This window comes from Labrus bergylta, chromosome 18 (assembly GCF_963930695.1).
Source record: "Labrus bergylta chromosome 18, fLabBer1.1, whole genome shotgun sequence".
NCBI classification, from domain to species: Eukaryota; Metazoa; Chordata; class Actinopteri; order Labriformes; family Labridae; genus Labrus; species Labrus bergylta.
Window position 1 is genome coordinate 24,852,204 of NC_089212.1, and position 25,000 is coordinate 24,877,203.

A 25,000-nucleotide genomic window follows, 5' to 3' on the forward strand; every position below is an offset into this window, starting at 1 on the left:
CTTCCTCACCTGTAACGAGTAGGGAGGAGAGCATAACGCACTCCTGGGGGGTCCCCAGAGGGGGGCCGAGTCTTTTCTTCCCATCAGCGTCATGTCCATACATCCACTGACTGTATTTTAAAGGCTTGGTGAGGTCTCTTTTGTCTCCTCATGTCGAGGCCTTCTGCAAAACAGAATGAGAGGCACGCTTGGTTTGTTTTTTGGAAGGAATCTGATGCAATGCCGTTTTTCCTCCAATCAATATCTAAATCCTTGTATTCCCTCGGCTGCTGTTGTCCCTCTTTATCTGCAGATTCTGTTTTTATCCCTTCGTCATCCATGCTTCTGCTTTACCTAGATCACATCTCACAGGCAGGCAGCATCTTCAAAACATTTCAAACATTTACTCCCATTTAGCAGGGTTTTTTTATCCACAGTTATATTTATTTTACATTTTAGAGAAGATACAATACAACAGGTACACTGATACAGAGTTTACACACACACACACACACACACACACAGACACTACCAAAGCACTCAATTAAACACATTAAAATAAGAGAAAAAGAGAGGAGTGTTATCTCCAGACGCTTTACAAGAGAGCAGGTAAAAGAAAAATGGGATAGATGGGGTAAGATGCAGAAAGGATTTCTCCTTTGTATTCCTCGCGTTCCTGAGGTGGAGGTCAGAGCAGGCCATGCATGAATGAGGACGGCGGTGGGTGTTGGGACGTCACAGTCCGATGGTGGTGGCTGGGCTTCAGGGACGTCGGGTGGTAGTAGTGACAGATCACCTCGCTGAAGGCCGGGGGAGCTCCGTCTACTTGAGCTTCTGACATACTGACACAGAAGACATACTGTATGTAAATATTCAATCTATCACACACTCTTGTTTTGAGATGTCCATCCTCTCCGTCTTCTCCCTGCTCCACTTTTCAGAAAATGTGTGCTCAAACAGGCCGTTTGGAGATTTTCCCTTCATGACATCACAAAGGGCAGTAGCCCCTCCCCCAGGTGGGTGACACTCCCACAGCTAGGTGTTTGTTCTGCCCTCTGAGTCTGCCTTCTCACTGTAAACAATAGGACATGGAGCGAGAAAGCACCAAGTACACCCGAGCCCTTCCAGAGAGGGGGCGTGGTCAGACACAGCTCATTTACATATTTAAAGAAACAGGCACAGAAACAGCTTACATTCATATTTACAGTCTATGCTTAAAATGCAAGATTTCCAACAGAAAAAGTAGTCCTTCGCCCACAGATCTTGCAATAATCTGCAGATATTTCTTGATGGATTGAGGAGGATTACAAATGTCTGCACATTACTTAACGCAGTAATAACATCCATTAGCACTCTGATACTATCCGTCTCACAGACCACTGGCAGGTGAAACAGTGAGGGAGGGGGCGGGGAGAGCTGAGGGATGGAGATGGAGGGGGTGTGTCCAAAGAGAGCATTTGTTTTGTTCTTAAAGTCTGCTCTGAAAGCCTGTGAGGGTTCTTTTAATGAGCATCACAGTTTTGAAAAAGGGTCAACTTTGACCCTGGAAGAGGAAGACTTTAAGAGTGGAAATGATAACCATCGGTGGCAAATTTAATTAGTTGCCACAGATGAACATCTTTTATTTAAATTAGGGAAGTGAAAAGGACTTTGTCATAAGTTCGGCAACTTGTGCACACACGGAGAGCAAACCTGACATTTTACCTGTCAGAACAATTTGTTTCTGAAAACTGAAAAAGTACTCACATTTCCCAGCATGCTGGCAGTGAGAAAAAAACAAGCAAAGCTGAAGAGATTATACCGAAAATTTGTATTCTGCGACGTGCTAAGCCCTGCTTCTATTTCAGATGGGTTACACTTCTTGGCATCCTGCACCCGTATAGTGATAGAGGGTGTACTGCACTGGACGAGTGCGGCGGCAGAACATGGACCTCTCAGGCAACTGACTGCCGGTTAACGTGTGGTTCAGTAGACAAACTCATCAAACACTCTGAAAATGAAATGACGTTTGGCTGCCGAGCAGGTTTAATTTCCCACCCTGGAGTGGAAGCCCGCAGCAGCAGCAGGCAGGAGAGGCAGGCTGCTGGATTAGTATTCAGCTGGCTGCAGACAACAGAGCCGCTCTGTTGGTGTTTGCCCCGTGGCTGTTGTCTTGCTGTCAGGTTAGCCAATGACACGTCAGCGCTCACCTCTCTGGCCTCAGCAGCAGCAGCTCATGGCTATACAGTAATACACTCTCTCTGCGGCTCTCCGTCCACACTCCAGTCTGCCACAGAAACAGACAGCTAGCATCATTCTTCCACTGGATTAAGTCAGGGAAGGTTTGCTTGACACACAGGTGAATATCACCAACGTGTGATGAACTGGGTTCAGGATTTCTGTGACCTGTGCGGATAAAAATGTAAATGTGGATAACTGATTATTCGTCATGGGAAAATTAATGTCCTGCAGAACACATGCTGCCTGTGTTGTTCAGCGGCATTATCATGATAAGACACAAACTCGGTTGTAAACTCGTCATTAATTGGGGAAAAATAAAAGCCCTCAAAATATCTAGTCAAAGAAACGCCTGTTAGAAAACATAATTATAGCAGCAAAGCATATCAGATAGTGAGCTGCATGTTTCCCAGACTTAATGTCCACTAATGAGCTGTCAGAATGAAAATAATACTTTCTGCTTATTAGTCTGCGTCTGGCTTCATGTTGAAGGAAATACAATCAAACACAAGCGATCAGCATTAAAACAAACAAAAAACTTCACATAATAAAATGTGCACACACACAGCTTGTGTTGTGCATCCAGCAGCACCCTGCACAGGCGCGGTGTGTTGAAAGTTGACATTATTGCAGACTGCAGAGGGAGTGACAGTTGGTGGCAGAAGTGTGGTGATTAAACAAGCAGACGTGAAAGACCACCAGCCAAAGTAAACAATGCTGGCGTTCAGAAATTCAATTAAAAAAAGCTTTGCTAATGCGTCATGAGGTAGCAAATGCATCCGGCGTGTTTGTTAGGCCTTTGGGATGTTGACAATAACCTCAGATGCAAACAAAAGGGTTTTCAAGTTGAAGTACCACTGCACTCCTTACATTGAAATGTATTAGTGACTAAGACGGTTTTTACTGTATATATAAAAAACAGTCCACTCGAATCAGGAGTTATGACTTACTTTGTCTTGTGACTGCTTGTTCTGGTAGAAATAGTTTTTACTTAAAGGTCACATATTATTTAAAACACACTTCACCATGTTCCGCTAACTCTAATATTTGTGAGTAGTCTGTCTACAAACCCCCCAATGATGAGAAAAGTCCATCCTCTCCGTCTTTTACCTCTTCCACTTTTCAGAAAATGTGTGCTCAAACAGGCTGTTTGGAGATTTTCCCTTTATGACATCACAAAGGGCAGTAACCCCTCCCCCAGGTGGGTGACACTCCTACAGCTAGGTGTTTGTTCTGCCCTCTGAGTCTGCCTTCTCACTGTAAACAATAGGACATGGAGCCAGGAAGCACCGAGTACACCCAAGCTCTTCCAGAGAGGGCGGCGTGGTCAGACACAGCTCATTTACATATTTAAAGGTACAGACACAGAAACAGCCTGTTCTGAGCAGGGCTGAAATAGAGGGGTTTATAGACATGATCAAATACAGGTCAGAGTGAATTTAGAACAAGAAACTTCACAGACATGTTTTGGGGAGCTGAGACTTATTTACACTCAAGAAAAGGAGGAGAATATATCACCTTTAATACCAGCTCATTTACATTTAAAGCTACAGGCACAGAAACAGCTTCCATTCTTATTTACAGTCTATGCTTCAAATGCAAGAAGATTTCCAACAGAATTAGAAAAGTAGTCACTCACCCACAGATCTTGCATTAATCTGCAGATATTTCTTGATGGATCGACGAGGATTACAAATGTCTGCACATTACTTAACGCAGTAATAACATCCATGACAGTTGGGTGTGGATAAATACAAAAAGGAAACCTCTGTAAAGGATGTTTCCTTTCGAGTGCAGTTTCTATTTTGAGTTAAAATGATTGTGTAGGTCTTTATTACCTTGGGGTTGCCAGTGCTTGTGGAATTTTATTCAGTCGCATTTCATGACAAGTTCTCGATATCAGAGCTGACAAAAAAAAAAAAAACTGACATCATAGTTTGTCAGAACTTTTTTTTTACAGAGTTGATTTTGTCTTTTATGTAATTCCCCCCTCAGGTGTTTTTCTTCTTTCAACAAATGCAGCCTGACTCATACCAGCCGTCAGAGATCCTGCTCGGGCTTGTTGAAGCAGCATCAAACCCACAAAGTGATCAATAACGAGGTAGATTTTAATGGAGGCTGATCCCTGTGCAGCGAGTGTTTGATGCTGGTGCCCTCCAGGCTACCTGCAGCTACATGAACCCCACAGATAACCAAAGCTGTTTTTCACACATGCACTCCTGAAAAATGTTGATGAAATTTCAGGCAGACTGCCCCTCAAATCTCCCTGACTTGCTTGTTCACTCATACACCTCACAGCGGGAGACTATAGCCGGCTCTTTTCACAAAAGTACCCCTAACTTAGCCGAATATGAATTTCTCGTCGGTGTGATATTTACGTCCCAGTCTGTGAATTCACATTGCGTTGCGGCGGTGCAGAAGCAGAACACAGCGGGAGCTTCACATACACACACAGTTAGACAGACATGCACGCACACACACAGCGCTGTGCTCCCCCACTGGCCCTGCTGAAACCGTCTAAAACGGCCTCTGTTACCACCTTGGAAGACGGTATAGACGGAGGGTCACTTTGTTCCACCATTATCTATCAATCAATCAATCGTTATTTGTAAAGCGCCAATTCATAGCAAGAATTTAGATGCTTTTCAAAAGAGCATATGGGATAATATGCAGGAAGGATTTCTCCTTTCTATTCCTATCGTTCCTGTTGTCCACACTTCCTCTCCGCTGAGGTGGAGGTCGGAGCAGGTCGTGCATGAATGAGGACGGTGGTGGTTTTGGGGACGACACAGTCTGATGGCCTTCTGGGCTGAAGGGTTGGGGGTGCCCCGTCTACTTGAGCTCAGGAGAGAATCCAGATGAAAAAAAAATGTATGAAACGTTTGAGCCTCTGAGTAAAACATAAAGAAGCCGAAGGAAGCTCTGTCCTTTCAGTGTGAACACAGAGCTGAGAACAACAAACCCAGAGGGGGTTTGACTTCACTCCTTTTTTGGTGTCATTACTCAATGATATATTCAGTTGGTTTATATTTGACATGTGCAATATGGTTGTTCACGCACTTGATGAAATGACTTAGGAAGATTAAAGGTGAAACGTCACAGGAGCATAAATATCAAGGCTTGAAACGGCCGTCTGAGTGGGGCTCCTTCCTGTTGGACGAAGAGGGTGGTGGGGGGGGGGGGGGGTTGTCTCAGGAGGTAAGACATGCTAGTATGAGAATATTTGCCTTGATGTCAACACTACCTGTGGTTAAATACAATCACAATATCAACAAAAGAGTAGAAAGACAGATTGCGCAGACAGAGATGTTAACTATGCAGTAAATTATATCCTTTCCTTCCGGTCTTCACTTTACCTTTTAAAGTGTTTCACATAAAGTTATTTCACATTTAATTAAGAGTTTAGTTTAATGTGAGGATGGCGCTTCAGACAAAGAGACGAGGTGTGACCTGCAGGTGGCTGCTGGTCGATCCTCATTACTATTCCCCACACAGAGTGGAGGCTGTGGGTGTGATGGAGGGGTTTTAAGGGACTGAAGGCTGAAATCTGATGAAACCTTGGCCGTGTCTTTGTGGAACTGGAGGGGTGTGTGTCCTTCTTCTCTTTATGTGTGTTTGTGTCATCGCTGTAACTTTTAATATTTTGCTCCCTGTCTGTGGAAGCCTTTTAATGACAAACGATTGGCGAGCCCACAAAAACAAACAAGAGCCCCCACAAAGTCTGCAGGTCGGCCTCTGGAGAGCACAAAACACACAGATTAGTAAGAGTAGAATTGGATTTGAGCACAAGGGAGGACAGAGTCGTGAGCTGAACGCGTGATTTCAGCATCAAGAGGAATTGTGTAACGACATTAGAGACGGCGATATGGATTCTCACCGACGTATTAATCAAAGCTGCTCACGCTTACTTTTGATATAATGTCTCTTCACCCCCCCCAGAGCTCAGGCTGCCAGCAGAGCATCACCTGTTCAGTTTGTCCTCAAAGTGAGGGGTCGTCCTTTTCCTTTCACAATAAAAGCTTTGCATGTTTGTTTTTTCTATTAAGCTTAATGGCTTGAGTCATAACTGATGTGTGTACCGATGGTCTTACTTTCAAGCTTTTTAAAAAGACGCTTGTTAATTCTTGAGGAAGTTGTGTGAGCTTTGTGTACTCCCCTTTTTCTTCGGGGATTTTAGGAATCTTCTTTCATATTTAAATTTGTTTTTCTGATTAATTTGAAGAGGAAACACTATTCTTAAGGATTCATTTTTGGGATTTTTTTCCCCTTTAATGTAGAGATAGGACAGTGGATAGAGTTAGAAATCAGTGACAGAGAGAGAGTGGGGAATGACAAGCAGGAAGGGAGGCACAGGTGGGATTTGAACCTGGGCTGTCCGCTTGGAGGAGCACAGCCTCCATATGGGACGCTGGTGGCGCACTAACCACTGTGCCACCAGCACTCCAGAAGAGGCACTGTTACTGCCATTGTAATAAAAAATACATTTTACAAGTGTGGCTTGTTTTCATATCGAGGCCGAATGCTGCCTTCAGTAGTTTAGCAGTAAGGTGTAATGCAGTGGTTCTCAACTGGAGGGTCAGGACCCATAAGTGGGTCATGGAACTGTTTTCAGTGGGTCGCAAACATGTGACTGGGAAAAAAAATGTGTGAAGAAGTCCATGTTTCTTCTCTTTGTTACGTCACATTTTTCGTACCATCTTGGTTCCAAACTGCACTATTGTTCATTCAATAAATCTGATTGGTTGAAAAATATTAGAAATTTGGGTTACAGTTTTCATGAAGGAGTTGGTGGTAGCTCCTTAGGCTAGACCAGTTAAATCATCATTGATCTCATTTGGGGATTAAAGATCCCATATTATCTTTATTTTTCTACTACTGGCGTCAGTAAAAAATGTTTCCTTTCAGCTGCTGTCTCTTTAAGGCCCCGCCTCCCCACGTGCCCACTCTCTTCTGATAGGCCAGCTCTGTGGAAGCCCTTCGGGGGGAGGGGGGGGGGATGCAGACTCATCCTGGGACAACAAACATTTACACCATGATCTTAAACTTTGCCCACATTTAGTTTGGGAATCAAACATTGCAACACTATATGTGAGTTTTAAGATGAAGATCAGCAGAATAGATCAACTTTAAATACTATTGATTAGAAACTAAAAACAGTTAGAGATGTGTTCAATTAGCCAATTAAATGAAGTGATGTCACCTTCTTTAGTTGCCACCAGGAAGTAAAATGTGTTCAATGCATGCTCTCTGGCCTTTTTTTTATAAGATGGGCTGAATTTTAACAGACATGACGCTGCAGATATCTGTCCGTCCTTCTGATGCCTTCTAGTCAACAATTTAAAAGTGAGCTGTTGGGATTTTTCCAAAACAGCAAGAGCAAAGTGAGAGAAATGACTCCCTCTTTTTAGTTTAAATATTGTTACAAATTTGACTCCATATTCGTCCACATTTCTTTTCAGTCTTCATTTCTCTGCGTTATCCGTAGCTCTACACTTTCTGATCTCCTCTTGGCCTTTATCTCTTCGTCCTTCACCATTACAGTCTCTGTCCCTCGTTCCTATTGTCTTCCCCCGTCTCCTCCTCCTCTCGTCCTTTGTCTCTCTCTCTCTCTCTCCTTTTTTCCCTCACAGCCCGCTGAGCAGGGAGGCCTTTGATGCAGAGCTGATATCTATTCACGCGGGTCGTTCATCAGCGGCGTGTCGCTCTTTAAGCAGCGAGCAGGAAGCCAGATCAATAAGATGGCTGAACGGATGGCTCGCTTAAAGAGTCCTCTTCAGCCTGGAGAGATAAGGGGGAATTTTTTTTTTTTTTTTTGAATGGATTGCACTTTAAAGAGTCACACAGGGTGGGCGGAGGTGTGGGTGCTGTATGGGCGATGAATAAAGATCTGAACGCGTCACAGTCGCTATTAAAAATGGGCAAAGGTGTGCAGAATGAGAATGTGGAAGAACTTTTGAGAATAATCAGTGAGGGGGGGTCTGACTGAAGGATTTATGCTTTAACTTGAGGTTATAATTAAAGTCATGTTAAGCCCCTACAGAGGGAGAATTCATGTAAGTGTCCCCATGATATTCAAGAAGAATCTCAGTATGAATACAGAAAAAATCCAACTGTTTCAGTGTGGTTTCACAAAAAATCAATCAGACAGATTCCTGTTTCACATCAGGTCAATCCAGGTAATCGTCCGTTCAATGCCTCTGCAACAAGAGAAAGCAACACATACTGAAGAGAATTCTCCAGGCAAGGTCCTTTTTATTTTATTTTATTACCATAAACTAGAGCGTATAAAACATGGACACAGTCTCTGTGATGTCACACATTAGTTTCTGGAGGAGCATTTTGAAGCCCAATGATGGAAATCTTGAAAATGCCAGTTCATAATGTAAAAATTAAAACTCCAGTTTGTGTAACTTCAATGGAACATGTCCTCAGCTCAGTTTAAAGGCTTTATATGCGATTTTTTGATCCCGCAGATGTTGCCCTTGAGCATCAGCATGAAACCAAAACAACTCGCGCTGCTTTGTTGTGATCTTTATTATGCGATCTTCATTATGCTGGTATCTTCACACTGCATGTAAATTTACCTGAAATGAGCGTGATCTAGAAACGCAGTTAAGCAGTGAGTACAGTATGTTATTCTTCTTTTCTCTAGTCCCTCAATTAAACAACTTTTCTACGTGAGGGGAGGAGTCAGCCGGCCGTCCTGGCGATGTAAACAAAGTGAAGATAGGACTCTGAAAACTCTGAAGACATCACAGACAGTGGGACTCGGGTGTTACACCCGTTGTAGACAGTCATGACTCACAGAGTTATTTTCAGAGGATATACTTGATTTCTACATTTAAGAGTGAAAAATCACATAGAAAGACTTTAAATCTGTATTTTTTTGTCTTGATTTGACATGACAGTTGAATATCACAACACTCAGTTTTCTAGTTTTGGGACCGAGTTTGTATTTTTGTGTTCACCTGTCAAAAATGGAGCTATTCTAGATGTCATAATCCTCCAATGTGCACATTTCTATTTTTACAATGGATGTTTTCCTCGGGGGTAAATCTGAGTTGATGTTTTGGATCACTGTGGTTTAGGCGTTTTGCCATCATGCTTGCTGATAGTTTGCTCATCAGCCAGCCAGCTGCCAACACCGACATGAGCTGAAATGTAGGAAGTTTGGACCGGAGAGCCGCAGGAACGCTGTCAGAGAATCAGGGAGAGACGCGACAGGCCGGGATGAAGTTCAGATAGCAGGAGATATCGTGTCTGACACACAGTTATACATACTTGCAGCAGGCTCTGTCTTTGTCTTTTATTTCTCCCGGTTTCCTCCCTGTCCTCTTCACAGCATCCCATAAGTGAAAGTGTGAAAGCAAGCCAGGGGGAGTGGAGGGAGCCAGACACACACACACACACACACACACACACACACACACACACACACACACACACACACACAGTGACACAGCTAACAAAGCACCTCGCCAAGACATGTCACTCCTACCTTCATCACCTCGAGGCAATTTTATGTTGAGTGCAAAGAACACTCAGACATTTCTTTTTCTTTCTCTGTATATTTTATTTGCACAAATGTGGAAAAAAGCTGAAAATGGAGGAGGAGAAAAAAAAAACGTGGAGCGCTTAAGAAATATAAAAAAAAGTCCCACGTTGCTTCAACAGGAAGTGAAAAAAAAAAAAAGCACAGACAAATTTCATGATGACAAAGATGCTACTAGACGTCAAAACTCTGGAAAGAGATCAAATAAACTTTCATGCAATTGATATTTAAAACAGAACAATGAATCATCATAACTTATGAGAACTAAGAATCTGTGTTCATGTCTCTTCTATTTTGAAGTTTTCCAGCCTCAAAACTGGTTCAATTCAAATCTGAAAAATAGGAGTGAAAAGAATATACCTTTTAATGTTGAACTAAGTGTTAATAACAATAAATCCATCAATCAAAACTTGTCAGGGTCTTCAGTACGGGCTGACCACCTGAGAGACCCAAGGTAAAGAGACGACGACAGAGAAGCATTTTAGAGGATTTTATGGTTTCTGTCGTATCAACAACTTGAATGATATAAACTAATCACCAAACTGTGAACACATAATTACCAGTCTGTCTACAAACCCCCCAATGATGAGAAAAGTCCATCCTCTCCGTCTTCTGCCTGCTCCACTTTTCAGAAAATGTGTGCTCAAACAGGCCGTTTGGAGATTTTCCCTTCATGACATCACAAAGGGCAGTAGCCCCTCCCCCAGGTGGGTGACACTCCCACAGCTAGGTGTTTGTTCTGCCCTCTGAGTCTGCCTTCTCACCGTAAACAATAGGACATGGAGCGAGAAAGCACCAAGTACACCCGAGCCCTTCCAGAGAGGGGGCGTGGTCAGACACAGCTCATTTACATATTTAAAGGTACAGAGAAAGAAACAGCCTGTTCTGAGCAGGGCTGAAATAGAGGGGTTTATAGACATGATCAAATACAGGATCAGAGTGGATTTAGAACAAGAAACTTCACACACATGTTTTGAGGAGCTCTGACACTTATTTAAACTTTTTTGAAAAGAGGAGAATATGTGAACACCTACTTTTTTTTATCAGTGAAGTCTCTTAGTGAAGTGAAATTAAGTCATGTAAATGTGTTCATGCAGGAATTGCCACTCTCTAAAACCTCTTGTTCATCTCACTGGAGGTGCAAAGTTGGCCCCTTTTCTTCTCTGCAGAACTACACCTCTCTTTTTCTTAAACTTGCACCTCATATACTGTGACCATCATCACCTCTTTTTTAATATATGCTCTAACTCTGAATATCTTTGGATCCTATTTTTGGTCCCGGTTTGTATCTACAGCAGGCTGACGGTGTTCATCTATCTGATTTATTTTAACAAAAAGTATTCTGTATTGATCACTTTTCATCGTTTTGAGCAACAGCTGATCGTTTCTGTCTTTATATATATGTCGTTTGATGAACATTAACGATGCAGGGACTTAAAAAAACAAAACAACTTTCAATGTTTTTCAGGATTTAATGACTTTTTCTTCAAAACGTTAGCTCATGAAATAATAAAACATATCAATGAAAGCTGGCATCACCTCCAAAAACACATGAATATACATGACTCGGTGGAAAAAGATCGGTGCTAATGGATTTATTTATGCATGACAGAGCGTGACACACGTGGTCACGGTGTGTCTTGGGTACAAATGTGACCTCAAATGTTCCCACGGCTTCCACTTCCTGTCATATCTGCTCTTCCATAATTACTCTCGTTCTTGTACTTTTGACTCATCTGTTCCTCCCCCCCCCCTCATCCGTCCACAGCTGCTTCCTGTCGCTGCTCCTGGTGGCCGCCGTGGTTTGGAAGATCAAACAAAGCTGCTGGGCGTCACGGCGACGAGAGGTAAGTCAATCTAAAACCTATGTTGTGTTTGTCTCCATTTTCTTGGGCTCTTCGGTGCTGGTGTGGATGCTTTCTTTATGGTCCAAACTGCTCTGAAAATGATGCATCGAGGACAGCTAAAGAAAAGATGGATGAAGAGTTCGATTTTTATGACTCTGGGTTTTAAAGGTGCACCATCAAACAGAGGCAGCTTTTTACAGTTTTCTCTTTTGTTTCACGTCTTAATGCTGAGCTTATCTGACCCGCTGCTGGTCTTATCTAAGTCGGCCTTATCTTTGTCCTAACTGCTATCTGAGCAGATATCATGTAGGTCCAGATTTCTAAATCAAGAGGTAATACATCAGTCCCATTATTATTTACTTCAGGACAGAGGTTGTGTAACTAGTACAGCAAAGAGCATGATGGATGAGAAGGCATATAAACACTGGAGTAAAGACAGTTTTTGCTTTTGCTTTAAATCCATCCATATACTGCTTTTCCCATTGTTGTCATTGGGAGAGGTGGGGTACACCGTGGACTCACATGGCTGACGTACACAGAGAGACAACCAGCCACATTCACATTCACACCTATAGACAATTAAGAGTCACTAGTTAACATAACGAGCATGTCTTTGGACTGTGGGAGGAAGCTGGAGAGAACCCACACATGCACGGGGAGAACATGCAGACTGCACACAGAGAGGTAACAGCGCTAACCACTTCACCACTGCACCAACGTGCAAATCCTAGCTGAAAATCCTGGGGACAAAAAAAAAACAGCTTATATTTTTGCACTATTGTCCTCTTCATAACATTTTTCTGACAGACTTTGTCCAAATAAAAGCGTGTTTTTATTTTGGATTCAGGAGAAACATGTTGCAAAAAAGAGTACTGTGGTGAAAACAGGGGCTACACATTAAAGCTGTGAGTGATAGCTACAGTTCTACAATTCACTTAGCAGACTCTTTTATCCAAAGCAACATACATCAGAGAGTGAGTACAACACAAGCAAGGATCTAGAAAAAAGGGAACAATGTCAGTAAGAGCAAACGATCAGCTTTGTGTCTGATTGGATACACAGGTGCTGACAGGAAGTGACCAGAGGCAAAGCACAACATTGAGGGCAGTTCTTGAAAGCTCTAATCAGTATAGAAACCATCTTATAAGTCGTCGTTATCAAACAAAAACCATCGTCATTACCATCATCATCATCAATAATATGGAGACCATCATCATTAAGTTAGTAGGTATTCATGAAAGAGCTGGGTCTTTAGCTTTTTCTTAAAGGTGCAGAGGGACTCTGCAGATCACATGGAGTTCGATAGCTGGTATGCAATCTTAAATATTTATGTATGTATTGCACTTCATATTGTTATATAGACAACCATGTTACAGCACTTTGCATTTTTCTCATTTTCATAACGTGTAGGTTTAGTGACCAGGACATAGAGCTTGCACCACCCCTGTTTTAACGTCTGTCATATTCTGCTTTATGTCATTTTATAGATATTAATTTGTTTTATTGGGTTTTCACTAATAATTTAGTGCGTGTGCACAAAACAGTAACTTAATTATCAAAATAGCGGTCCTTCCTAAATGCATAAATAAAGTGCACACAGCTCACACCTGCAGATGTGGCGGCTTGCTGCAGAGTTTGTGCACATCAAAGAAACCTCTCAACACGTCCACCATTTCATTTGCAGCTGTCAGCCTCTGCAAAATGGTATAACTGAAGGTGCGGTGACCATAATGAATTGTTCTTATGGCACAGTACTGAATCAACTGAAAGTGGAAAAAAAAACTCAAAGAAAGTATTGTTTTTGAAAAGAGTGAACAGAGGAGGATGCCAAAGCAATCTAACCAGACTTTGAGAAGCTCTGCAGGCTCCAACGAGGACAAAACATGGCAGGAGAATTTTCAGCTCTTTGAACAATTCTGGGAAAAACTTAAAATCAAGTAAAAAAAAAGATTGTTCCAATCATTCATTCATGGGAGGCCGAATTGTGTGCGTCAGGTTGTGTGATGCTCGGGAAAGGAGTTTGCAAACAAATATGGTGATGCACTGCAGATATTTTAAGCTTCAGAAACACACATTGAGAGCGATGAAGGATGGAAAGCCGGCGTCCTGTCAGAGCTCGTCTGTTATAGGTGTCTGCCTCTGCACATGACAGCAGCTCCTATAGATTTGCTCCGATTAGGATTCATGTCTGAAAGCCGTCGTGTAAAGTAAATGTGATGGGATTGTGTTTTGATAAAGAAAACAGGATTGCCTTCTCGAATGACTGAAGATATCAATGTGGCTTATTGGGCTTACTGTGGCTTACTTATTGAGCCATATCTGGCAGCCGCTTTTTGGCTAATTAGCTTAGATTGTATGGTTGAGCTATTTATGACGGGGGCTGTAATAATCGCATATTGAGCGCTATACCTTTGTGAAGACGATGAGGAAATGCATTCAGGGTTGAACCATCTGTTGAATGTTGAGTAGCTTGAAAAGAGTGTGCTGTGTTGTCCTGAATGTGAGTGCGATCTTTCGGTCTGTGCTTTTCACTCCTCGGTGGGCCAACTGAAGTGCTGTTCGTTGGTAACCTCGCCCCGGAGCGCTGTCATCACCCTCACCTCTGGATACCTCTTAAAAACCTCACCCTGCCTGCTCCCTCCTCAGCCCTCTCTTTCCGTCACACAGCCCATTCTGCGGTCCAGCTGGACCCTCTCCAGGCTAACCCTTAAACAAAATGACCACTGGACCTTTTTTTTTTAAAGAGGATTTTAGGCTACAGGAAGCTGTTTGAGCCAATATTAAATCCTCCCAACACCTGGAAAGCTTTTTGGAGACCAGCAGGGTTTACTATAATGCCTTTAGTGGAATCAGCTTAGCCTCCCTCGGAGTGACGGAGTGAGAAATGATTCACTTCTCTCAGTGACAACAGACTCGGAATTATACTTTTACAATTCACAAGTGGATTTATATGGAAAGTCTGATTTTAACGGAAATCGAGATGTGGTAATGATTTTCTTAAAGTCAACATGGTACACGTCGCACTTCGATTGAGACTATCAACAGCAAAAGTACGACCATAAAGGTCATCACCGCAAGAGCTTATTTACGACCCATATTAAGATTTATTTTAAGGCGGTGACCTTAAGTGGCTGTAGTCAGATGGCAACCTCAGATGTTGAAGTGAAGCTAATAAAGAAGTGTTTAAAAACTGCAGTTCCTTGAGTGTCCACTTGAGGCTGGACTCAGAGATCCAAGGATTCTCCATTAGGTCCCATATTAAAATGCCCATTTTAAACCACCATTCGGTCTCATTAGATCATTTCATTTTTTCTAGACACCAACATTAATTGGTTGAAGTTTTTGGGACTCTGATTCTAGTAAACCTAGATTTTTATTTGTCCATTAATTTGCATAATTTAGGCCATGGCTGAGTTGACTGACAGGCTGGTGCATTGTAGCTGTTGTCCTGGAGACTTAAGGCCCACCTCAGCTTCACCTCCTCTTCTACATGTTTGGTAGAGCTCTGAGGTCTTTTTGGCATCACATGACTTTCTCCACCGTGGAAATCTTTGGCGACATCAAAAAATAAGATTTAAGTTTAAGGAACCAGAGGCAGAAAAGGGTGCTCCAGCTGCCTGACCAACTTCCATATTATGGTACGCGTCGGGACTTGAACCGGCAACCCTCCAGTTCCCAATCCAAGTGCCTGGACAGACTGAGCTACTGCGGCCCCCATTCCTGATTACAGAACACACACAAACACACACACAGGGACACACAGGGAAAACACTAGGATCATAGTGTGACATTATTGACATTATTCATAATAAAAAGAATTCTCGGCCAGTACTCCCTTGGAAAAGAGGTTCTTAATCTCAATGGGTAAATAAATAAATGCATAAAAAAGATCTGGAAAACCAGGAATAGTTGAAGGTATATTGGTGAACTAGGAAGGAAATAAATAACATAAACCAATCCTCAAATTAAAGCACAGAGCGCTAAAGTGAATGCTTGTAGAATGCTAATACATTCTTACTGATGTTGTAAGCACTTCCTATCACCAATATCCAGTTGAATTAGGGCTGTGACTCCTTTAGAAAGTCTCTGCAGTAGGTGTGTTTGCATCCTAACTTCCTCTCTCTCTCTCTCCACAACCACAGAGTCAGTTTGGTGTATGCAAAAAGAGTTCATTTCAGACTTCACATTTTGTCAATTCTAGTCACAACATCAAGAGTTCCTCACAACTTGAGTTGTAAAAAAAGTATTGTTTGTTATTAAAAAAAAACACCAAATGTTCTTTTTTTTCTCTCTGGAGGCAACAAAGCAGAAACACAACGCCAACCAACCAAAATCACAAACCGAGAAACGGCCTGAAAAAATCTTGTGTTTTGTCACATAAACTGTGTGGGAATCCCATTTCTATTTCCAATTTGAACTATAATTACCTTGTCCTACTCATGCAGAAATGCACACAGCTCCACAAAGCCGACCTGCCTTGGCACACACACACACACACACACACACACACACACACACACACACACACACACACTTTGTAAACACACTGTGACACATAATTTCCAGAAAACAGAAAGCTAATCATGTTTGTCCACGAGGGTCGGCTCTCTCGTTACAGCCGTCTGCTTCCTTCGACACCGCGAACGCTCTGTTCTTTTTTCGACGCTGTCCCTCCAGGCTTTCGTTCCCACATTCATCCCCGGTTCCTCCGTGTTACTCGGCACTTGCATCAGCTGCACCGCGACACACATTTTGCAACTTATTATGCCCATGTTCACCTCACTTAGGCTCTGTGCTGCGAGAAGTGGTGGCCCGTTGCAATACATGTGGTCATTGCAGGATCGCAGGGACTTAATGCCATGGCCTTGAGTATTGTACTACTCGCTCCTGGCTGCTTGTCACCTGACTTTAAAGACGTTTAAATGCTTTATATGCAATTTTTCACACTTAAATGTAATATAAATCAAGTATATCCTCTGAAAACTGGTATAACTGGTATGACTCTGTGAGTCATGACTGTCTACAATGGGTGTAACAACCGAGTCCCACTGTCTGTGATGTTTTCTGAGTTTTCAGAGTCCTATCTTCAGTTTGTTTACATCGCCGGGACGGCCGGCTGACTCCTCCGCTCACATATAAAAGTTGTTTAATTGAGGGACTAGAGAAAAGAAGAATAACATACTGTACTCACTGCTTAACTGTGTTTCTAGATCACGCTCATTTCAGGTAAATTTACATGCAGTGTGAAGATACCAGCATAATAAAGATCACTAGCATTAGCATGCTAACACAACAATGCAGCGCGAGTTGTTTTGGTTTCATGCTGGTGCTCAAGGGCGACATCTGCTGGATCAAAAAATCACATATAAAGCCTTTAAGCTTTTTTGTGTGCTGTCCCAGTCGATGTAGTGTTAGCTAAAACCTGAAACTGTAAGTTTCACTGTGAGCTCTTAGTTCCCCCCTCCTCATAATGGCAGTTTGTTTTTTAGGTGTAAATTTCAAGCGCTGAGTAGAAAAAAAGCGAAGTAAAGCATGATCAAGGTTCTTCTACCTGTACGAGAAGACGGGGACCTGCTGAGACTTGTGGTGGTTTTTTGGAACAACAACTAGTCCCCTTGTGAGGCCGCACGTTTGTCGGTGTGAAAATTGAAAGTGTTCAGCCGAAGTTTTTTTCCCTCACGTGTTGCTCTGCATCTGTTTTGCACACAGTATTTGTATGCATCTGCAGCGTCTAATCAAAGGCTTCCTTTGAGACCTGACAGTTCCCTTTGAAGGAGCAGTAGCTGCCAGATGGCATTAGACAGACCCAACACCAGCAGACATGTCGTGTCATAGAACGCAAACAGCCTTTTAGTTAGATTGAGGCCCCCTCTCTGCAATTTGAGCAACCCGCTCCCAATGCGGGCTGATTATTCCTGCGGGAACATTTGATGTCTTGGGTGGCTGCTGTTTACGAGTGCAGGGAATTCTTGCTTTTTTTAAATGTCATTTGACTATGCCTTATATGACAGAAGGTCAACATTTTTTTATTTTTTTATATTCAGGTCTAATTACAGATTTCTTACAGGTTCTTGTTTAAATTGCACATATATTTTTTTTATCCCTGCACGGGTTATGTACATTTCTTGTATAAGTCTCTTTTTTTTTTTTTTATTGCACAGTTTAAGTTTGATTCATCTAGGGGTATTCTTTAAATCTTTTTTTCAGGTTCATATATATGTAGGGGAGGGGAGGGGGGCGTCGGTTTTGTGGTTAATTTGTAACAAATGTTTCATGTCATGTACGTCTTTGTAACCTGCTACTGGATGCTTTGAATTTCCCTCAGGATCAATAAAGTATCTATCTATCTATCTATATGTGTACCACTGATTTCTGTCATGAGCCTGAAACACACACGAGTGATAAAAGTTCACTTTCTTGAATAACGATGAGCAGGCTGGGTAATTAGAGCAGAGCATCCAGTGACTGGGGCAATGTACCATGATGCAAAATACTGTAATAATGGTACCACTTGAACATTCTTCTTTCTTTTGCTCCGGGACAGGAACGCTTGTTTCTCTCGATTGTTGTATAGCACCAGACAGGATTTCAGGGCAGAGTGCAAACTTCTGAAGAGCTGTTTTTTTTTAATGTACCTGGAAACGAAAGAGTTGAGTCATGTGCATTGATTCATAAAAGGGGACAGCAAAAAAATCACACTTTGATGTTGCATTTTCACAGTGCTCCTTTTTATTCTTCTTTACGGCATCTGGTGCTACATTCTGATAATGTTGCTCCTTCCTCACTGTTCCTCCTCCTCGACGACAGCATGTGTATTAACCCGACATCCGTCACGAATAAATCTCACATAACTTGACTTATATTAGAGACGTATTGCACCCTGAGGTATTGACAGAAATGCAGAATGCGATAATGCCCGCTGATCGTTTGCGGCTGCGTCCCCGTGTGATTAAATGTGCCGAAGACTGTTTTCACTTGGCCAGAGGCAGACTGCCGCGAGGGGGGGAGAGGGAGGGCGTAAACGTCTCCAGATACCTTCACTTATTTATTACCCCATTAAGCTGCCCCCCCTTTTCTCAAAGACACCTCGCCACAACCTATTCTCAGCTGTAATAAATATGAATGTCAACCGAGGTGTCAAAGCTCCGGCCTCTGTTAGAAATAACCGCCATTATGTCATAAAATGAGTGGGAAGCTGCTCAATGGCCTGTGATGTGCAAACTGAACATTCCCCCCTCTGATCAAATGTTATACAGCTCAGGGTGTGGGGATGTTAATGAAGTGATGTGCACAGGTACAGCTCCCTTTAAAAAAAAAAAAGTCTTTCTCTGTGCACACACGTTTTATTCTGCTGCTGGGGGAAAGAGCTGCCATCGTTTCACTTCTCTCCTTTGATGATTCTGTGAGGGGGGAAAGCATACAGTCCACATGAAAGTTTCTAAAGAGTCTGAGCAGATCAGAGGAAGATCTGAGGACTAAACCAGACAGGATGCTGTGAAACAGTTTGCTCCCTTGAAGTAAGACTCCTCACTGACTTCAGTTCAGTGTATAAACCTGTGAGTGCCCCCTTTTTTTGGGAAAAGCACCCAATGTAGTGTTGTCGTCTCGATGGTAGAGAAACCAGAAAACATGATGTATATGTAGCCTGTAAGTTGTCAGGATTTCTGCCTGTCTTTTAAGCAATACAGTTAAATCTGGGCATATGCTTTTATGCCCTTTATGCCCTTAAACATTGATGCATGTGTGCAATTTATTATTCCAGAAAACAACCTACATAACCTCTGTAGATTAATACCAATGAGCTTTTCACTCTTTGAGTATTACACTGCTTGGTGCTCCTATCTTGGATTTATCTCATATACACTTTAACAATAATTGAAAGTTAAAATTCAATCTAAAATATCTTGTGTGTCACACATTCACTGACACTTCATAAGAAGTCAAAATAGTGACTCTGATGTCACCCATTGGTTGTAGACTGCAGCTTTTTTAAACATAAAATTAGCCCTTTTTACCATCCCCATAATGACAAAAGTTTGACTAGTGCTTGAGAGGAGCTTTAATCAGCTGATGCAAGTGCTTGCTCAAGTAACTAATATGATTTATCAGAATAAAGCCGAACATTCACTTGCACTTGGAATTTCCCCACCTGAGATATTTATGCTAACACATTGGAATTCATTTCAATATTGTGTAATCTTCAGGTAAAACTATCTTTGGGGTTTGTATTTTTTCAAACCTGACCTTTAATTATGCATGAAAACCCATAGTACCCTCTTGGCTCATAATTTGGTTCAAACAAAAGCTTGTAAACATGTTCCTTTGTGGCCAGATTGAACTTCTCTATGACCTTTTGTTACCATCTGATGCAGAGGGGGATGATGAATCAGACTTGGCAATAAAGTTGCTTAAATGACTCCACAGTCCTTGTGTCCTTGTGTCCGTGCCCTCAGCCACTGCAAACTGCTGACCCTCAGAGTTTTTTTGGGCAGGCGGCTGTGTCACCTAGCCTCCTCGTCTCATTGCATCCTCTCCTCTCCTGTCCGCCCCCGTCCATCGCCACCTCCGTCGATGAGAGAGAACTGTGTCACCTTTGACCCATGCCATCACCTTCCCTGTCTACTGTTTTCAGCCCTCTTGAGTGCTCCTGCTGCTCGGCAGCACATGTTCGTATCCACGTGCACACTCCTTTTACCTACTCCTCATGATCCACAATAAAACACACTCTTACCAACAGTATAATCACTAAGTTCAATCAAGAAAGTCTCTTAGAAATTTTTTAATTTATTTAAGTTTGCGAAGTCCTGAAGCAGATATGTTGGAAATTTCCAACGTGCCAGATTTGATCCAATAACATAATTATGTCAAATACATGACAAATCAAGGAATTTTGATGACTTAAATGGGGAAGCTTGATTGTTTAAATAGGGATTGGTCTCAATTAACTGCAAAAACACATTTCTACCTGCACTCTTACAATCATGGATGAGTGCATTGCTTCTTTCTTGAAGTCATTGTTGCAGAGTGCAGACATGAGTTTTCAGAGAGCACATAAGCTATACAAAAGCTGGATTGCATTTTGGTGTTTGGACAAAAATACTTTCTTAAAGTGATTGTCAGTGGCTGCTAACTTGACTAGCTAAATTCAACTTACTTAAAGCATTGCTCTGAAAAGCAATAATCTTTGTATTAGACATTGCTTTGTGCTTATATGAAGAACACAGAATGGATAGAAAATTACATACAAGATTGATCAGTCTCACAGATTGACAAAATGTTGGTATTTTTCCACCTTTAACTAGGTATCAGAACCTAAGCCTGACTTTCATTCATTACACAGAAGCAGAAAAATGCAGTGGAGTCTAGTGTGATAAGGCACTGAGAAAAGGAGGCATGTAAGGGATATCACATTCAGTCACAGTCATTCTCAAATATTCCCAACAATCATAAACAAACAGCCAAACTATCCAGCGCTCTTAAAACCCACATTATACATTCACCAACTCCACTCACACTCATTGACTCTCCCCTGCAGGTCTACAGCAGATGGTTTTAGTGTGGAAGTGCAGTAGAGTGGGAGAGATTGGCACCAGTATCCTCTGAATAAGCAGAGTCCTGGAATACAATGAAGATATCACTGAGCACGTAGAGCTCCACATCAAATTAGTTTGCAGAATCATCCATAATGATAAGGAGGATCCTCTCTCGCCTCCTATACTCCCCAGTCCCTAAAGCAGATGGCTGAGTGTTAATGCAGTTCACACATGAGCAGAGAAGAAAGGAAAAAACAATCTTTCCACCTTTACTTTGCAGCTGTTATCCCCTTACGAAGCACTTCTCGATGATGCTATGTAATACATTCGAATTTTAGAATTTCAGGAATTAACTGTGGCTCTGTACCGCTGTACTTCTATCTACCAGGAGTGACTACACAAGCTAGAGAGTGAATGTCTGGATGCTACATCTGATAGCATTTTAATACCCAGGACATAAACTCGATATGCCAGATGTTTGCACTCTGCATTCAAAATTAACAAAAGGACAACAAGATAACCAAGCAGAACTTGGCAGACTGGAAAACCCAATCTAAATAAAGCCAAATTACAAGAAGGATGGATGGGAGATTTTCTGTAAGCTACAATATCTCTGAGTAACTGAAAATATCTTGAGAAGTCTCAGCAAACACCTGTAGTTGAGGGCGAATAAAATCCAATTCCTGCACTAATCTATCAATTGCACCTTTTTTAAACTTTACTTTTTGTATTTGGCTCACTGTGACGGCCAAGCAGAGTCAGATAAATTGGTTTTAAATAGAGCATGGTTTAAAAGCTCAATACACAATCCGGGACGAAAAACCTTCATTTGTGTAATACATCTTATGAAATTTAAAAAAGTACAAGGATTGATTGCCCTACATATAAAATCTAATTAAAGAGAGATGATGTGGAGTTTTGCCATTGTATGATCGCGTGGGAGTGTACTCCACAGTTTTAGAAAGTCTAATTTCTTGTGAAAAAAAATATGCGCTATGACTCTGGATGATGTCCGCGATATACATTTCCATTTAACATATCATACATTAAATAATTATGTCACAAATGACTTGAGTGGTTGTCCAGATCAAAGATAACAAGCAGCTTGGCTCCCATAGGTTGATCCACATAGTGAGCTTTGTGAAATGGATCATTTAGGTATTTCACTGACAGCTTTGACCTACCCTCATTACCATATTGACTCGCTCAGTGAGTGTCAGTGAATGTGCTGCTTTATGGGATGAATGATTAAGTTTGTTATTTTTATCCCACAAACTGGTGATGTTTAAGGGTGTGTCATGTTATGGTGTAATTGGCTGGAATTGGCTGAAAGATCTGGCATGTATTGCCACGTTTCACAGCCAATGTCATTGCAGTGCCACTACGGGCGGCAAGGAAGCAAAGCCTTATCCAGAAGCTGTGGTGCGGGTGATCTAGAAAACATTGCGCTGGAGAGCGCCTTGCGGCGTAATGCCAGAACGGACATGTGAATCAAGCTTTGTTGTGCTGTGACCCAAGTGTTCGCTGGCTACTTTTATGAATTTTCACATCCCCAGAAAGACCTTTTGAAGAATCTAGAAGAGGCTGAGCCTCATGCCCCACCCTCTTCATGAACATATAACCAGAACTGAAAGGAAGTGTAAACTATATTTAATTATAGAGTGGGGGTAAGGTATTTGTCCTCATCCCACATACTGGTGATGTTTAAGGGTGTGGCCTACCAGGGTTTGCAGGCCACTGGCCTGCACCGCGGTGAAGGGGTAACTCTGCTGACACGCCATTCAAAAGGCAGACGGCCAGAGAGGAGTAATGTGCTTGCTCAGGCAGCACACCTAATAAATTGGAATCGATACAGAGAAGATTAGCATGGCCCCTGCGCAAGGATGACACGCAAATTCGTGAAGCGTTTCCACATTTTGAGCTGTCCTGAGCAGTTGTGGACATCCTGGATGCATGTGTGTCATGTATGTAGTGTAATTTGCTGAAAGATCTGGCATGTATTGCCACCTTTCACAGCCAATGTCATTGCAGTGCCACTACGGGCGGCAAGGAAGCAAAGCCTTATCCAGAAGCTGTGGTGCGGGTGATCTAGAAAACATTGCGCTGGAGAGCGCCTTGCGGCGTAATGCCAGAACGGACATGTGAATCAAGCTTTGTTGTGCTGTGACCCAAGTGTTCGCTGGCTACTTTTATGAATTTTCACATCCCCAGAAAGACCTTTTGAAGAATCTAGAAGAGGCTGAGCCTCATGCCCCACCCTCTTCATGAACATATAACCAGAACTGAAAGGAAGTGTAAACTATATTTAATTATAGAGTGGGGGTAAGGTATTTGTCCTCATCCCACACACTGGTGATGTTTAAGGGTGTGGCCTACCAGGGTTTGCAGGCCACTGGCCTGCACCGCGGTGAAGGGGTAACTCTGCTGACACGCCATTCAAAAGGCAGACGGCCAGAGAGGAGTAATGTGCTTGCTCAGGCAGCACACCTAATAAATTGGAATCGATACAGAGAAGATTAGCATGGCCCCTGCGCAAGGATGACACACAAATTCGTGAAGCATTTCCACACTTTAAGCTGTCCTGAGCAGTTGTGGACATCCTGGATGCATGTGTGTCATGTATGTAGTGTAATTTGCTGAAAGATCTGGCATGTGTTGCCACCTTTCACAGCCAATGTCATTGCAGTGCCACTACAGGCGGCAAGGAAGCAAAGCCTTATCCAGAAGCTGTGGTGCGGGTGATCTAGAAAACATTGCGCTGGAGAGCACCTTGCGGCGTAATGCCAGAACGGACATGTGAATCAAGCTTTGTTGTGCTGTGACCCAAGTGGTCGCTGGCTACTTTTATGAATTTTCACATCCCCAGAAAGACCTTTTGAAGAATCTAGAAGAGGCTGAGCCTCATGCCCCACCCTCTTCATGAACATATAACCAGAACTGAAAGGAAGTGTAAACTATATTTAATTATAGAGTGGGGGTAAGGTATTTGTCCTCATCCCACACACTGGTGATGTTTAAGGGTGTGGCCTACCAGGGTTTGCAGGCCACTGGCCTGCACCGCGGTGAAGGGGTAACTCTGCTGACACGCCATTCAAAAGGCAGACGGCCAGAGAGGAGTAATGTGCTTGCTCAGGCAGCACACCTAATAAATTGGAATCGATACAGAGAAGATTAGCATGGCCCCTGCGCAAGGATGACACGCAAATTCGTGAAGCGTTTCCACATTTTGAGCTGTCCTGAGCAGTTGTGGACATCCTGGATGCATGTGTGTCATGTATGTAGTGTAATTTGCTGAAAGATCTGGCATGTATTGCCACCTTTCACAGCCAATGTCATTGCAGTGCCACTACGGGCGGCAAGGAAGCAAAGCCTTATCCAGAAGCTGTGGTGCGGGTGATCTAGAAAACATTGCGCTGGAGAGCACCTTGCGGCGTAATGCCAGAACGGACATGTGAATCAAGCTTTGTTGTGCTGTGACCCAAGTGGTCACTGGCTACTTTTATGAATTTTCACATCCCCAGAAAGACCTTTTGAAGAATCTAGAAGAGGCTGAGCCTCATGCCCCACCCTCTTCATGAACATATAACCAGAACTGAAAGGAAGTGTAAACTATATTTAATTATAGAGTGGGGGTAAGGTATTTGTCCTCATCCCACACACTGGTGATGTTTAAGGGTGTGGCCTACCAGGGTTTGCAGGCCACTGGCCTGCACCGCGGTGAAGGGGTAACTCTGCTGACACGCCATTCAAAAGGCAGACGGCCAGAGAGGAGTAATGTGCTTGCTCAGGCAGCACACCTAATAAATTGGAATCGATACAGAGAAGATTAGCATGGCCCCTGCGCAAGGATGACACGCAAATTCGTGAAGCGT

At 42.6% G+C, this 25,000-nt stretch overlaps 1 protein-coding gene and 4 non-coding genes across 6 annotated transcripts in view; all 5 read left to right on the forward strand.

Moving 5' to 3' along the window:
- The window catches only part of atrn (attractin), a 206,820-nt gene that overhangs the window by 102,280 nt on the left and 79,540 nt on the right, over positions 1-25,000 (forward strand). For both annotated transcript variants that reach the window (XM_020643358.3, XM_065947750.1), the window contains exon 26: positions 11,517-11,595. In XM_020643358.3, coding sequence (XP_020499014.2) covers positions 11,517-11,595 — 79 coding nt within the window. The remainder of the gene's footprint in view (positions 1-11,516; positions 11,596-25,000) is intronic.
- LOC136177038 (U6 spliceosomal RNA) lies at positions 22,940-23,046 on the forward strand. The gene has a single exon (XR_010664685.1). It is a non-coding gene; the product is annotated as a U6 spliceosomal RNA (small nuclear RNA).
- On the forward strand, positions 23,595-23,701 carry LOC136177030 (U6 spliceosomal RNA). Its single transcript, XR_010664678.1, has one exon. It is a non-coding gene; the product is annotated as a U6 spliceosomal RNA (small nuclear RNA).
- Positions 24,250-24,356, forward strand: LOC114920798 (U6 spliceosomal RNA). The gene has a single exon (XR_003809094.1). It is a non-coding gene; the product is annotated as a U6 spliceosomal RNA (small nuclear RNA).
- The window catches only part of LOC114920799 (U6 spliceosomal RNA), a 107-nt gene continuing 11 nt past the window's right edge, over positions 24,905-25,000 (forward strand). Inside the window, exon 1 of the small nuclear RNA XR_003809095.1 lies at positions 24,905-25,000. This exon is cut by the window's right edge and continues 11 nt beyond it. This is a non-coding gene — a small nuclear RNA (U6 spliceosomal RNA).